The sequence below is a fragment of the Syngnathus acus genome, chromosome 10 (assembly GCF_901709675.1).
Source record: "Syngnathus acus chromosome 10, fSynAcu1.2, whole genome shotgun sequence".
Lineage (NCBI taxonomy): Eukaryota > Metazoa > Chordata > Actinopteri > Syngnathiformes > Syngnathidae > Syngnathus > Syngnathus acus.
The window spans coordinates 708,979-725,540 of NC_051095.1; the positions used below are offsets into that span (position 1 = coordinate 708,979).

A 16,562-nucleotide genomic window follows, 5' to 3' on the forward strand; every position below is an offset into this window, starting at 1 on the left:
CTATAATATGTTTAACGTAAAATATTTTAGCATCATAACGCGCAAATTGTCGAACGTTTAGCATGCTCAAAATCCCGTGACCGTTAATATGCGCACCATATAAGCACTGAGTGACGTGTTTAATTTAATGTCATGTTTCTGGTCGGGTAAAACGTTTAACACCGAGCACGTTTCGCAGCATTGCGCAATACCTGTTGCATCATGTGACTTTTTTTCACTTTCCGCACTGGGCTACCAGTCATCGCACGCGCTAACGTGGGAATATTCTGCCATGTTTAGGAACGACGCATAACAAGCTTTGGTGGACATGCCGGCAATCTGTGTGACATGCAGGAAAACGCGTGCGTGGGGTCGATGATGAAGGACCCGCCCGCCGTCAGGAAGCGGCAGATGTTTTCCTGTCCTCGAAAACATCTGGAAGGCCTTTCCAGCAGCACGACTGAAAGTTTTCACGTAGGGTCGTTCTGCCTTTTTTCACGTCCATTCCTTTTATTTTATACGCCGCCGTGTCGCGTCCAAGCACCGTTAAGAACCTCACAAACGTTTTGAGGACAGACACGGTAAGGCGGGTTCACGGGGACCCACAGGAGGTCCAGCAGGGAGGTGGTGGCTTCGGACGCCAAGGCCCAGAGGACCCGTTGAATGGACAAGCCCCCGCTGTTTTTTTGGGTCAGTGTCAGAATCGGGGTTTCGGCTCGGAAAGTCTGGTGGCGGGAGTTGCAGATGTGCTGGACGGCTACACCGTGAGAACCTCGACGCCGCACAAAAGAACTTTATCCACATTTTTTTCCTTCTGACGGAAAAGTCCAGGCCCAGGCGGAATCCCCGGGGAACCACAACCGAGAACCAGCGAGGCGGAACCGCAACATGCGCGCACCCACGCACACACGAGCGCGCGCGCGCACACACACACACACACGCGCACACTGGGCTGCGACTGTGCGTGTGTGTAATGAGATACATGACTTACATTAACCCCGCGGTGACGCTTCACAGGAGGATGAAGAGGAAGAGGCGCTCCTTCCTCCTCCTCGGTCTGTGGAGGGAAAAACATGAATGTGAATAAAGGTCAGCTGTCAGGGCGTGTGTCTCAGCACACACGCACGCGCACTCACTCACACGCACACATTCACTTCATATATTCAATCCAAGTCTTATTTGGATGCAGGGGACATTCAATAGAAATTCAAATGGTTTTGGTCTCATCATAATTTAAAAAAAGTCACAAGAAATTGCATTAAAAAAAAAATCACCAAAACACAGGAAATCTACAAAAACCACTTTTTTTTTTTTTTTTTTTATAAAAACACACGCACACAAAAACAAATCACATGCAAAACAATCACCTCAAAAATCCCTCACACAATGAAAACCACAAAACTTCATATATTCAATGCAAGTCTTATTTGGATGCAGGGGACACTCCATTCAAAATCCAATGTTTTTATCGAATCACAATGAAAAAAAGTCACAAGCAAACACACATACTACAAAAACATTCATCTTAATGCCCAGCTTTCCGCCCCTTATCCTCCCCAGTGGGACAACCAAATTGGGCAAAATAACAGGTACACCCAGGTCCTTCCTTTTTCCTGTTTTATTGTTGTTTTTGTTCTTCCTTGACTCATCGTTTTCTCTTTTCCATGTGGCACAAATTCACTCACGCCAAACAATAATGGCGCAAACTACACTTAATAATTCCACTCAAAATGAGCTTCTTCTCCAGTTCGAAGGCTCGGAGATGATATTTCACTTAAATTGAGCGCCGAACACAAACAAAAACGACAATAACAGACCTGCATCTGATTCTTCTTCTTTTTGGGGGTTTAAATGGCGTAGCCGACATCTTTCCGGTGTATTACCCTGCGGTTGATTCTCTCTCGCTTCTCTGCTACACTTCCTGCTTCGGTTTCCCGCCGACAAAATAATGGCACGCAATTGGCCGCAGCGGGTCACGTGGTGACCCAATCAGGTGAAACAAGCGTCCATGCTCCCTAGTTTCCTTTCGTCCATTTTTCTTGCTTCCTTTCTTCCTTGCCGTTCTCATTCCTTTTTTTCTTACTTCCTTGTCCCCGAGCTTTCTTCCACTTGTCCTTCCTTGTTCCCCTTCTCGCTTTCTTTCTTACTTCTGCAAATATGAATGAATATTTAAAGGGAAATACAATTTTTCTTTTTCTTATTTCCACATTTTTTGATTGATCCAAACTGTTCAAACGCTCGACTGTTCATCTTATTGCAAAAATTTTTTAAAAATCCCCTCAAAAAATCATGAGAAAAGACCGAAAATATGTTTTGGACCAATTCATATCATTCTTTATTATTATTGCCATCATAATCATCATCAACAAAGGCATTGTCAGTCATCATCATGTTCATTGTCATCATCGCCATCTTCATCATCATCTTCATTTGCTGCTTATTATCAGCTGTCCATCACGGCGGAGGAGGCTTCTCCTCACCTACCAGCACAACTGTGTTTGTTGGCATTTTCTTCCATCGTTCATCCCAAGAGCTCCCAAAACTTCCACAAGCTGCAAACACAGCTCAGCTTTGCATCATTTTCAAGAGCCTCCACAGACCCCCCCAGCCCGCAAAAGCTCTCCCCTCCGAGATCTTCGAACCGCTCACCCCCCTCCCAGCCCACCAAAAATAACTCGGCTAAACATGCAATATTTATAGTGCAACGCACACTTTTACATTGCAAATAGACAAATGGATACTAATCGTCACATTTCGACTTCTTGCATTTCACTGCCTGCCAAAATCAACATGAAGAACAACAAAAAGGATAGACGCTGTTATTGATGACATCATCAGAGCATGGCATATATGTCCATCATCATCAGCCTCACTTTTTTTTTCAAACCGAACGAAACTGTAATTGTCAGTATGTCAAGATATTTGAATTGCTTCCATCAGTACATTTTATTTGCCAGTCTGTTAAAAGATCAATAAAAGCTCATCGTCCAACTATATACATCTCCGAACTCCAAAGTATGGCCCGCGGCCCGGATACGGCCCGCCTTGACATTTTGGCCCGGTCCCCTGAACGATACCAGAGATTTTCTTTTTCAGTCCGGCCGCGTAATCAAGACTTATGCATGCATTGAACGTGATAGTCTATATCTAAGAACATTAAAAAATGACCCATTCTGCTGACAGCCAAAGTCCATGATGTTGCGACTGTTTGTCGAGGAAGTGAGTGTTTATTGCTTGAACAGGAAATGAGCGGCGATAGAGATGATGTGTTTATTGCACTCCATAGCAACATCAACAGCGTCTTAATGAGCAGCGCGCAATTAAAACACAAAGATGTCGTTAGTAGCCGCGGCTGGAGACAGAAAAGACGAAGTTAAAAAACAGAAGACGAGAATAATAATGTGAGTAAAAATTGCTGGTTGTGGTTTTATTGTTTTACTGCGCAGTGCGAAGGGCCCTCTGGTGGACTCATTAGCTTGACCACTTTGACTTATTTTACGAGGCCCGCTAATTAGCGCGCGCGTGCGAGTTAAGGCGGCAATCGGGCCACTTCCTGTGACACTTTTGCTCTCTCTCTCCATCTCTGTCCGTCATTAACTTTGCGGACGTCCTTGCGGCGGCGGTCAAATGTGTAAAACAAGAACAATAAAAGTGTCCACTTGCTCCTTCTTTCTGTCTTCGCCAGCTTCGAGGTGGGCCTGTAAATAAAACAACAGTGGCATCTCATACACGCACACACATCAGCACAAACGTCCAGAAAGTGGTGCCATCACATTTAGCTAGCAACTAAAAAAAAAAGAAAAAAAACAACACAATGATATACACCCCTATCATACATAAAACATTACTCATGAACATATTAGGTCATCAACTGACAAGATAGTCAGCGATTAGCTTCATGCTAACGATATATTGGAATCGGCATTGACAGGCTAGCATCGTTCTGTTTTCTAAAGTTTAAACATCTATCTTATGAACAGTACAGGACATTTGAAGAGGTAGATACAACACACTGTAGCCAATATTTACAGACATAGGCATTGCCAGGTACCACGTAGAACGAGTGAATGACAAAAGTAAATCAACTGCCACTTTTAGCTGCCTCCCTCAGATGACGGGCTAGTCTGAAGGAAGTAAGGGGGGGGGGCAGTGAAAACAACACTCCTGCTCTTTTAAAGAGGCAGCACAAATGAGGTCATGGGACAAGACATGTGAAAACGGAAAGGTCGCCACAAACAATCAACAAAGCCATTCGAAGAACACAGAGGTGTTGCGCTAGCGATGGAAAAATAAAAAGGCAGGTAGGATCGGCGCACGGTACGGACGCATGTGCGAGTGTAAACAAAAGAGCCAAGGGTCGCCGGGAGAGCGCGATGATTGCGCAGTGTTGTCAGCAAAAGGTGCAGCCCGAGCGGCGCCGGCTCCCTTCGGCTCCTTTAGGGCCGTCTAATGTCTTATTTATGACGTCCACGGGTTCTCCGCCGTGGCCTCATTAGCCGACCGCTGGTGCGCGGGAATTCGGGGATAATTAGCGCCTTCATTGTTTTAGTAAGGGTTCGCGCGCTGCGTTCTTCCTCACGACTCCCTGCGGGAACGACTGGCCGCCACCTTTGGACACACGCGAGGTCTTTGTACTAGAAGAACCACAGGTTCACTCCTGTCAACAAGGAGGCTAAATGGCTGCTTCTGGCTGCGTCGCAACTCCAGGGTTGTGGGCTTAACGAGCACGTTGACCATTTTGGCGGCCCGATGGCTTTCGGATCCTGTCGTCGACTCGCAACCCACCTCGGACCGCAAGATGGCCATAAAGGATCATCTCGTCAGATCTAAAACTGTGGGTCACATGACCTAGCTGAGCGGCGTATGCTACCATAAGTACAATAAAGAAAGTGCAGTGATGTTATGGTTTGATACGAAAGTTGATCGGCGTTCCCACCTGATAATATCTTGTCTTGAGGTCACTGAAGCACTCAAGAAGGACCTACAATGCATTTGTGACCTGCGGCGCTCCAGAATACGTCTCCGCTTCTGCTGAGCTCATTACTTGTGTCGGTTTCTTCCAAACCCCCCATGAAGCCCCCTCCCTCCTATGTGTTGGATCCATTTCAGCTCATTCAAAAGCAGATCTCAACGCAGCTCTCTCTCCCGATGCACTTTTGACCCTGCATATGGTGAATAGATTTCGTCTTGAGTTGGAAATAGCGATCGCGACTCATGTATTATGTCTCAATGTCCCGAGATGCACCTGAAGGTATAGCTTGACATGCGTAAGGTGGCTTAGCAAAGAGAGACAAGGGGCGGAGTCAGTCAGGTGACGTCATCTTTATTGAAGAGTTTCTGTACAAAAAGCACGAGTCAGCAAATATCACAGAAAAGAAACAAAAGAACATGCACACGTATGTACGAACGTTTGTATTTACATACATATGTATGAAAGTAAATATGGATGTATGTCACGTACCTGTCTGTCTTTATTTGTGGTGTTAGTACATACATGCGCATGAATGTATGTACGCCCTTTGCATTTGCGTATCACGTATGTGCCTATGTATGCTTGTATGTATGAATGCGTGTACATAAAAATGTACAAATATACCTATGTATGCACATACCTTGTTTTTTTGCACTCATGTATGTACGTACCAATGTTTGTCTGTGTGCATGAATGTACACCGTGGCCTGACGCACACTAACTTCTGTGCTTTGGATTATTATTTTGAACATATTGACACAATTTAAAAGAAATCAATCCGTGAAAACTAAAGAGGAAGGTCAAAGCTGATTTGCTGAATATATCATACGTTCCCATAACAGTTTGTAAATGTGTCAATTCAAAGACATTCAAAACGGGGTTTTTTGTCCTGATCAAAAGTCCCTGATTGAACGGTGGCAGACAAAGTGTCCAGCAGGGGCGCTATTTCACACGCTTAAGCCCAAAGAAAAAAAGACAACAGAGGACCAGTCACCTTGGTACAAAGATGAGGACGCCATGATAAACGCTTCAAAGACGTTTCAATGGAAAAGTGTAAACAAAGGTGTAAACATCACATCAACAGTTTATTAATTTTTTTTTAGCTTTTAGCTTAGCTAGTGTGTGTGTGTGCGTGTGTGTGTGTGTGTGTGCGTGTGCGCGTGTGTCTGTGTCGTATATGTATGTCTCCGTTCGTGTGTGTGACACAAAATTTGTATACAAAAAGTGGACAACATGTTTAAAACAATGTTGTGACTTTTTTTTTTTTTTTTTACAAAACCATTCTGTACAATAATATCTAAAAGACAACAAACATGTTTCCATGGAGATTTCCAACATGAAATAAAGCTTATAAATACAAGAATAAAATAATTTGCACACTAACAGCAAGAAGAAGAAGAAGAAGAAGCAGAAAGAGTCAAGGTAAAAAGAAAAAGAAGATGATGAAGAAGATGATTTTCACGACAGTCTCCAGGCTGGCATGTAAAGGAAATTGCTTCCATATTGATTGGAGGCCGGACTGAATTCCGAGCTCGTGGAATTCTGGACTTGGTCCCATTCAAGAAAAGCCTTAAAGGTTCTAGATCGTTCCATTGTGACGTGGAAAAGCAAGAAAGAGGCGGATCCTTCTTGGAATGCATTAACATAAATTAATTAATTAATTAATTAATTAAAGACGTAGCCAGAAGATGAGCAAAAAAAAAAAAATCCCTTCCCATCTTCACGCAATATTCTGGGAACTCAAGCAAGCGTCATGCAAACATTTGTGGCAAACAAACAGAAGCGCCCCATTGCTCAAAGCTGATTGGCCAGTGACCATGTATGTCATCAGGACATTCCTGGAAGTAAGACCACACCCCCCCAACAATCCCTGTTCTATGCGGTGACATCATCAACCGTCATGTGACCTTCAAGGTGGAGGTGAGAGGATTCTGTGGCTTGGAGTGCGGTGCAGACGAATCCGTTGGGCTAGTAGGGGGAGGGGGGGGGGGGGGAGGCTTGGGGCAATCTCACATGGGCGGGACGATCAGACCGGCCATCGCTGCAAGAGGAAAGAACACTGAGCTTCAAACTTTGTACACTCCCAGATGAGATACATTTGTAGCGATTGGATTTCCGGTTCTTTTCAGGTATGCCTTCCAAATTTCACATTGCTATGACAAAATGGCTCAGAGGGCTTCATTTTAAAAATGGACCCCAGACAATGAATGCTTAGGCGAAAGTTGCGCTCCCTTGCAAAATGGCATCACACGCAAGTTATGGATCAACTTTGATTTGAAGACCTTGCGGAGAAAGTAGGTGACAGCATGAGGGGCGGTGGAAGGGGTGGGGGTGGATGGGGTCGAGGGCAATGCTCACCCTGGAGGCCGCCGCCATTGGTGGAGGTGCAGGTGGGGGGCGGGGAGGTCTGTGGCCGCACCACGGGAGCAAAGGCGCTCTTCTGTTTGACTGCAGAAACCATAGTCACAGGAGAGAATGAACGCACGCCTACGAGAGCAGGAAGAAGAGGAAGACCACGGGTGAGGAAGGAGGAAGTGAGCGGCGGCGGGACAGGTCGGGATGGATGGATGGATGGCGCATGCAGGGTGGAAGAGGACGGCGAGGATGGGTGGCCTTCATTGGGCAAAGTTGATCCATAACTTGAAGAAGCGTAGCAGGCGTCCATGCTGATCGCTGCGGCGATAAACCTAGCTTAGCATCAAGACTGGCTACCGTAATTTTCGGACTATAAGTCGCACCGGAGTATAAGTCGCACCAGCCATAAAATGCCCAAAAAAGTGAAAAAAAAAACATATATATGTATATAAGTCGCTCCTGAGTATAAGTCGCCCCCCCACCCAAACTATGAAAAAAAACCGCGACTTATAGTCCGAAAATTACGGTACTTGCGGAAATGAACATGGCAGCAGTGCTTCAAGTCTTGATGCTAATCCAAACGAAGCTAAAATACAGGAAGCTAAAATAAACTAAACTAAGATAAGACAAACTATGCTAAAATAATCTAAACTAAAATAAGATAAGCTAAGGAAGGAAGAGTGCTGAGACATGAGTGGGTAGGGTTGTAAGATGCGACTCCACGCCTTTGGTTGCTGCGACCAATCACAGCGCAGATTGGAGTGGTTAGCCTAGCTTAGCATCAAGACTGGAGACAAGTGTGACTGAAGGATGCACCAAGCATGTCACAACAATCAGTGGGGAAATAAATCCAATTCTGATGCTAGGCTAGACTAAGCTAAACCAACGTAACGTGTTAGTGATGTAGGAAGAGCCATTTGAGTGATTGAGCCTTTTTCAGCCCGAGTTTCGACTTCCTTTTTGGATGAAACAGTCGATACTCTTCAGTGTTACTCGCAATGGCCGTTTCGCCACAAGATGGATCTCTGACTCGGTTCAATTCTTTCCTGAAATGACTCGAGTGAGCGCGGGCCAACAGTTACGCCCACAATGGCGGAATAGGTTTTTCCGTTGGTGCTACGGCAAACTCTGGGCCCGGTCGTTAGCAACCGGTTAAGCCCTAACCAGCATTTCAACTGTTAATTCGCTAGAGTGCCTGTTAGATAACCAAACTCGGGAGCTTGTTCGTTAAGCATACATTGTTCAAGACATGTTAGTTAATGGTGCCCTCAAAGTTCACCAGATGGTTCTTGCCAATATATCCCACCCATTCCTCATTTTGTTTACTTTGCAGGGATGATGTTAAAAAATTGAAGAGCACAGGTTTTTCAAAGATGACACATTCGGATATGTGAGAACGTGGTCGTCTTGGCTTTTGATTTATTTTCCAATCATGGCTTCAATTTCCTCCATGCGTGCCATTTTTATGACTTTATGGACTTGGAAATTCCTCACGGTTGCAAAAGTGGAACTAATACTCCAATCAGCTCAAGGACATTTAAAGCTTTGTCGTTGTAAGGGATGACCACAGAACAATTTGACTCCATATTGTACTTTCAGAATTCAAGTAAAGAAACCGATTTATTGACCATTGGGCTTCTTTTCTGATGGAAGACATCTGCTTGCCATAAATTGCTCAGGCCTGAGTGTAGATGTTAGGGAGTTTGGGTGGGGGTGAGGAGTGACCAGGAGGTGTATGGCAAAGAAGGTTGGGGTGCACGGGCATCTTTGGTTGCCACGGTGACCAATCACACAGCAGACCTGAGGTTTTTGTTCTTTTTTCGAAACAAGGACTCAAGACTTTGACTGGAGGTGCCGGAAAATCAGCCGACACCTGTCCATCAAACTGCGATCACGGCCTGTCAATCACTATTTCAACTTGGACCGCACTGCCGGACCGGCATACAAGCCTCGAGTGGGCGACTTACTGGCGTAGGCGGAGTTGGCGCCGGCGCCGTTGATGAAGCCGGGCGAGCCGGGCACGGCCAGGTTGCTCATGGCGGCGCCGTAGCCGTTGATGGAGGACGTGATGCTGTAGTTGGACTGCTGTGGCGTGGAGCTGGGCACGTAGCCGCGAGGAGAAACGCTGCTGGAGCTGCGGGAGTAACCTGCAATCAAATCAAATTGACCGCTTTGGTCAAGGAACGCAAACAAAAAGTCGGATTGTTTTTTTGTTGTTTTTTTTACCCCGAGATGCATGAGTGGGTCAAAGATGACCCGGTGAGGTTTATTTTTTTTTATTTTTCAATATCTTCAACAAGTAAAGTTGCTATCTTTTCATATTCCAGGTATTCCCCAAAAAACACATTTTCCTACGACTGTTCATCATAAAATATTTCAAACACGAAATCATTGTTGTGTGGTCCGAGATACCATATCTAATATCATAGAAGTAAACTACTCACTACCAAAATGGCATTAAAACCCATGGATTCTAATATGGGTCATTTCGACCCACTCGGGCTACACTCACTTGTGCATTGAAGGGTTAATATATTTCTTAGATGTCCAAAAAAGGAATTAACCAAATACTTCAAATTGTAAAATAAAATGTTTACTGTACTGCATTATTTATAGTATTTGGACAAATATTTCTCATCCTTTATTATTGACCTAACATTATGAATTGATTTCTTTTGACGAGCCCAATAAAAACGTGCAAGAAACATTACGAGAGCCCGGAGCGGAGTAGGCGGCTCACCCTGTTCGGCCTGCGACGCCTCCGAGATGTTGGCGGCCAGCTGGCTGCCGAAAGAGTTGACGGCCATCATTCCCGAATGCGCCGTGGCGCCGCTCAGCGGCGGCAGCTGGTTGTGGGCGCGAGGGACGCCGCTGTACAGCGCCTCCGTCAGGTCGGCTGCTCGCTTCAGGATCATGTCCTGGGTGGGGTAGAGGGAAGGGGAGGGGCTTCAAAGCCGAACGCTTCACGCTTGGGCCAGCCGTCAAGCGCCGCTCACCTGGTTGTTGTGCGGCATCCCGTACAGCGCCTCCACGAGGTCGGCGGCTCGCTTCAACAGCACTTCCTGTCACACCGTGAGCTTAGATTAGTTCAACAAAACTCAACAAAATATATCATGACAAAAAAAAAAACATAATAATTCATTGATGATTACTTCAATGTGTGTGGACTCTTCAACAGGACCTAATGTGCTTGGTTAGTTACCATGATTGTTTTTTTTTTTTTTAATCTTGCACACAATACACCCCCCACCTCCCAAAAAAATGACCAAAACTGGAGACAGAGAAACGTCATCATCGGCCGAGGGACGCCAGGCAGCCAGAGGGATGGCGTTCCCCGAGGAAAAGAAGCGGGAAGGTGGAGGCCTCTGCTGGCCTTCCCTTGGGTATTACATCCACCCTCCCTCCCTCCCTCCCTCCCTCCCTCCCTCGATCATCACATTTTCTTCACACACACACTTCCTCCTTCGTCCCCGCCACTAAAACTGTCTTCTTCTCCTCGGTCCCGCTTTGTGTGTGCAAACAAATCCCAAGTGGGAATAGAGCAATCACAAGACGTCAGGCGACTTTTCCATCCGGCAGGGAGGCTGCGTTGCCACGGTTACGCTCCTAACAATTTGCATTCAACCACCGCCTCCCTCGTTTCTTCGGGCCTCGTCACTCTGCTTGATCTTTTTTTGTGTGTATTTGTTTACCTGATTAAAATGGCGGCGCGATCTCATCACCATCAATCGAAAGTGGTTTCGCTAGCAGGTATTTATTTCCGGGCTTTGCTTGATTTCATTCCTCTCATTGTGTTGTCTGTACAGTATATTTTTAAGAAACAAAACATGGAGATGATTCATTCCATGTGAGATTTGGGGTCGCCTTTGCTCACGTCAGATTACAAACGGTGAGGGAATCCCGGCGCCGTCGTAAACCTGGGGGCTCCTCCTCCTCCTCGTTTTCCTGCCGCGGGGCTCTTAATGACGTGGTGGGGAGGGGGGGATGCCCGAGGGCGAGGATGAGCCTAACCCAGAGGAGGAGTCATCAGACAGCTCTTAACTAAGATAAATCACCAGCAGCGAGGCGAGGCGAGGCACGGTGCGGTGGGAGGAAGGGGGGTGGTCGACATTAGCGACCATCACAGTCTTCTAAGGACGAGCAACGGCAGCGAGCGCTCGCTTGACGGGACTCGCTTGTCATCCAAAGCGTCCCGCTTTCACCGCCATTTTGTGTCCGTCGTCCCACCAACGACTACATCGAGCAACTCCTTGAATGCTCAATTTGAATCCGATTGATGGAACTGCCTTCGCACATCAACGACAAACTGTGATCGCGACCCTAAAACACATCACCTGTATTAGGGGCCGTATTGATAATGAATCAGATTGGAACCTAAGCTAAGCTAACATTCATCCTTTTGCTGTCGCTGGCTTCAGTCAAGAAGACCGGCCGTAGAAATGAACAGATGGCTGCGACGCGCTCCTTTAGCGATGCTAAGCTAACGTTCATACTTTCCCTATCGCTGGCGACAGTAAAGCAAAACAGCCGTAGAAATGAACAGATGGCTGCGACGCACTCCTTTGGCGACGCAAAGCTAACGTTCATACTTTTGAATCGACTCACCCCTGCTAAAATGTCCGCTCTATTCTACTCCAAGTCTGTTTAGGACACAGAAACAAGTGACCAGTCTCTGTCCTGACTTTCTGGACCTGGATTTGACACCTCTGCGTATAATTCATCACTAAAAGACTTCCCCAGCGGCCGCTATATAATTACTGACGCATTGCTCGCGCATTTGATGTGTCACAGTCCAGATGCCAAACGCCGGCAAGACCAAAGAAAAGCCTGGCCGACGCGCACCGGCAGGCGGGAGCAAACAGGAAGTGACAGGCGGCGTTAACCCGCTGCCGCGCGCTCTGACACCCGGCGCAGACACGCGTGCCTCCACCTCGCCGACAAAACGCTTTCCTGAGAGGAAGGCATAAATATTCATGGGGAGGAAGAGGTGAAGGCTGGCCATGATGGCGGCGGCGGCGGCGCGACCTGCGCCGGCGATTAGCATCAATTTACAAACAAACGGCTTTTTGCGGCGTGTCGCCGTTTGATGAATGGCTTCAATTTGGCAGCGGCGTTCACTGTCAGCGCACATCTGCCCTCATTGGCCAGCAAAGGCAATCTGCAGCCGCCGCCTCGGCAATCCCACGCGTCTTAAATGAGCAGGCGCGCTCACTGTCAACTTGCACCTCACAACGCCATCTTGCCGTTTTCTGACCACAAAGCGTCACAGACGTCACAGACGTCACAGACGTGACAGCGCCACCACTTGCCACTTCCGCAGTGGCACCCTCGAAGCCTGAGTGGACATTTCATATTCTAAACATCAATCTCAATACTGTGAATCTCAATTTCAATCTTGATTCCAATTTACATTTGAACCTCAAACCGAAGTTTTTTGTGAGTCTACAACGCAATGTAAAATTAAACTCAATGTATTTCTGAATCTAAATCTGGAAACAAATTTACAGTCCATCGGAATCAAAATTGTATTCTCAATTTAAAAGACTCAATGTAATCTCAAAGACTCATTCAATCTAAAAGGAAATTCAAATGTTGATCTGCATCTCAATCTGAAACTAAATTCGAATCTCAATCAAAATTTTCCCGTAAAACTAAGTGTCAATCTCAGTGTAACTCAATCTAATTTGCAATCTCAATCCAAAAGGAAATCCGAGTTCAAATCTCAATCTCATTCCGAATCAAATTATCTTTGAATCTGGATGAATGTGGAGTAACCTTGGATCCGAATCTGACTGAGCAGAACCGGAAGACAGAAATTGCGTGTGTGTGTGTACAAGAAAGCACTGACCTTTGGTAACCTCTCGGGGTCCCCGGGGTGGCGAGGGATGACCTTTTGTAACCTCTGGAAGCCGTAGTCGATGGTGGGCTCGTTCAAGGCTGCCACCGCGCGCGCACACACACACAGACGCACACACAAGTTTGGTATGAGTCGACGTTGCCATGGCGATGATGAAGTCATCTGATTAAGGCAACACTTGATGAAACGACTGGATACTAATTCAAATCTACTTCCTGCCCGGGCAAAGGCGGGAAGAAGGAGTCGGGAGCCACTTGTTCTCGCCGATCAAGTCCATTAATCATAAAACGCTGTCAAATTTGACTTTGGGGACAATTTGTCAGAGGGTCTTTGTCAGCGTTAGCGCTTGTAGCGGCTAACGATGATTGACAGGCCGCACGTCGGCCGCCTCCTCGCGCTCATTTGCATAAGTGCGGCCTTCATGAATACGAAGCGGGCGAGCGGCCCGCAGACGCTATTAGCATTAGAACAATATTTGTTTGGCTTTCCCGGGGAACGCCGGGCGGCCGCAGACGCTAAATCTAATTTGTCCGAGGCGGCCGGAGGCGGAGACAAGAAGATGAAGAAACGACCAAATGGAAAGACGTGCAAGAAACGGGAAGAGAGACAAAGCGTCCGGGGAGCGCGCCAGCGTCGCCGCATTGGATTTCCAGTCTGCCGTGAATGCGCCGCCAAACGACGGACCAATCCCGCAGAGACCTTTGGCGGGCGCCGGGTGGAAAGCAATCAGCCCCCGTTCCCAAAACGTATTTCCTCCCTGCGCTAGCACGACAAAACTCGCCGAAGGAACGCTCTGAAATCAGGAAACTGAAGCGGACCGAGCCGTGAAGGCCAATCGGGAAGTTCCGTCGAAAACAAAATCTTAACCGCAATTTGATTTCCCACATCAAAATCTCAATGCGATTCGGAATCTCAATCTGAATCGTAGTAGCAATCGGAAAGGAATCGAAATGAAACTCTTAATGGAATGTGAATGGGAATCCAAATCTCAATGTCAATGTGAACAAACTTAATGTGAACCTGCGCGGAAACCCTCAATCTTAGTCCCATTGACAATTTTATCCTGCCCAGATAATAAATAGGAATCCGATTGTGACTCCAAATCTCAACTCTGACAGAATCCGAAAGGCTAGCCAGATCAATTTTCCTGGAAAATCGGATGGAGCGCTTCCTCCCCTTTGGAATGGCCATTTAGTGTCGGTCAGCGTGGCGTCATCCCGACTGAGCAGAGGAAAGGCGCCGCCTCGGCCGTCCGCTTCCTGTTGTCTTATTTGACACGGATCCGAGGCGAGTGATTGCGGCAACATTTTGGGACGCGCCGTCTCGGCTCGTCCACTTCATAAAGTTGCCGCGCATTACTCCCATTTCGTTGCAAAGATTGCGCGCCGTCCCTGCAAATGAGCCTGATGGCGCCGCCGACGGTGCGGTCACGTCCGCCGCCGTATTCCGCCCGCGCTTCTTTCCCCCTCGAGGCGGCCGCCCATCGGACGCCAATTTGCCGTCTTCTCGGCCGTGTGATTGATGCGGGTCGGCGAGGCGCCCGTTTGTTCCCCGCCGGTCGAGTGTGGGCTCGGCCCGCGTTTTCTCGCTTCCGTTCATCGGCCGCTGTCACAACAACCTTGCGGGTTCTTCTCCCTTTTTACGCTACGGCTGCGAATGCGGCGTCCATATCGGTGACGTCATCCCCCGCCGCTAACTGGATCAGCCTGACGGACCTTGATGATGTCACATGCTCCCTTCACGCGCTGAAGTGACCGACGTCGTCTCCGCTTCTTGCTAACCAATTCCTGAGGTGTCTTTTGATCCGGATCGGCGCCGTGGTCGATCGGCTAGCCAGCTGCGTCAACCAGTCGCCAATCTTCGCACTCGGGCTACCGTGGCAGCTGTCGAGGGGCGACCGAAAAACAAGCGTCGCTCGCATACTAATTAGAGGCTAATCACCTCCCGCTGACTCAAAGACACGACCGGCCCCCCCCCCCCACCTGAGATGTTACTCGGCGGCCTAAAACGGCCCCACGGAAAGCGCTAATTAGCCCACATTAGCTCCTGGACCGCCATGTGATGGCTCCCGACTGAGGACACGGGAAGTCCCGCTGGGCTGTCAATCAGGAGCTGACTTCAAAGGAAGTCTTCCTTTCATCACAGGCGTGTCGCCGCCGCCGCCGGGTTGAGACGCGTTTGGGGTAAATGGGTGTATTGATGAAGGGTCAAACTTAGGTCACATGGGCAACATGCTCCTCGAGGATCGGCTTGATCATCGATCGTCTAAAGGGGTGCAAATTTGGTCAAGAATCAGCAGGTCGATTTGGCAAAAAACTGATTTCGAGTCCAAAAAAAAAAAAAAACATGCTGGGGACACGAAACATGGACGGACACCCGCCGCCGCAGTGAGGAGAAGTAAAAGGGAAAACTGGTCGGCCAGCTAGACGCTGACCTCGAAAAGTTTCGTCTCGCCGCCGACAGGTCCACAAAGCCCATCGGCTCTATCTACTCGGCCAATCGCAGGCGGCGGGCGTGACAAAGGTGGGGAGGCGTTTTTTTTTTTTTTTTTTTTTCCACCCAACACGCTGACATTTACTTATCAAGCTAAACAGCTGACATGTGACCTTTGAGTCGCTCTCAAGGACATCTGGATGTTGACGCAAAAGTCAAAAGGTCAGATGTCGCCGATACGATCCCAAGCACACAATTGCACGCAATCGCATGCAATCGGGTAATTTGAGATGTTGGAGGGGCTCTCTAATTTGATATATTGTAAACATCAGCATAATGATGTGTGTGTGTCACAAAATTTGTATACAAAAAGTGGACATGTTTAAAACAATGTTAACTTGGTTTTACAAAACCATTCTATACAATAATATCCATGTGTGTGTGCGTGCGTGCGTGCGTGCGTGCGTGTGTATGAGGGAGCCAAAAAATTTGTATACAAAAAGTAGACAACGTGTTTAAACCAATGTTTTTTTTTTGGTACAATAATATCTGTGAGTGTGCATGTGTGTGCGCGCGCGTTCACCTGTGTAGACAAAGCGCCCCGGTGCTCCTTTGCAGAACTGTTTGGACTTGTAGGACAACGTGACCTCCACCACGCCGGGAATGTGGCGAGGAGGCGTCTGGACGCGGATGGCGTGTGGCGTGATCAGCTGTGGAGCACAAGAACATGCTTGAAGAACACGCTGCACACATGCTACACACACACACACAGACAGAGCGCACTCAAACAAGCTAAGATTTAGCGCTTTCTAGAAAGAAAAAAAAACACCTGAAGAACACACAAAAGACGTCGAAGAAGATGCTCGGAAGTAGAATGTGTTTGGACGACGCTCGAAGAACACACTTGGAAGACACAAATCTGGGTCAACACACGTGCGCTCGTGGCGGCACCGGACGAGGGATCAA

At 47.5% G+C, this 16,562-nt stretch overlaps 1 protein-coding gene across 6 annotated transcripts in view; it reads right to left on the minus strand.

The window, feature by feature from the left end:
- Nucleotides 1-5,282: 5,282 nt before the first annotated feature.
- The window catches only part of LOC119128382 (transcription factor COE3-like), a 34,294-nt gene continuing 23,014 nt past the window's right edge, over nucleotides 5,283-16,562 (minus strand). For 3 of the 6 annotated variants that reach the window (XM_037260744.1, XM_037260740.1, XM_037260739.1), the window contains exons 10-16: nucleotides 16,180-16,306; nucleotides 13,155-13,243; nucleotides 10,303-10,368; nucleotides 10,047-10,224; nucleotides 9,274-9,453; nucleotides 7,310-7,438; nucleotides 5,283-6,992 (exon numbers count right to left, since the gene is read on the minus strand). In XM_037260744.1, the coding sequence (XP_037116639.1) occupies nucleotides 6,961-6,992; nucleotides 7,310-7,438; nucleotides 9,274-9,453; nucleotides 10,047-10,224; nucleotides 10,303-10,368; nucleotides 13,155-13,243; nucleotides 16,180-16,306 (801 nt within the window). In that variant the 3' untranslated portion in view covers nucleotides 5,283-6,960. The remainder of the gene's footprint in view (nucleotides 6,993-7,309; nucleotides 7,439-9,273; nucleotides 9,454-10,046; nucleotides 10,225-10,302; nucleotides 10,369-13,154; nucleotides 13,244-16,179; nucleotides 16,307-16,562) is intronic. The other 3 variants (XM_037260742.1, XM_037260741.1, XM_037260743.1) reach the window with 2 other exon arrangements.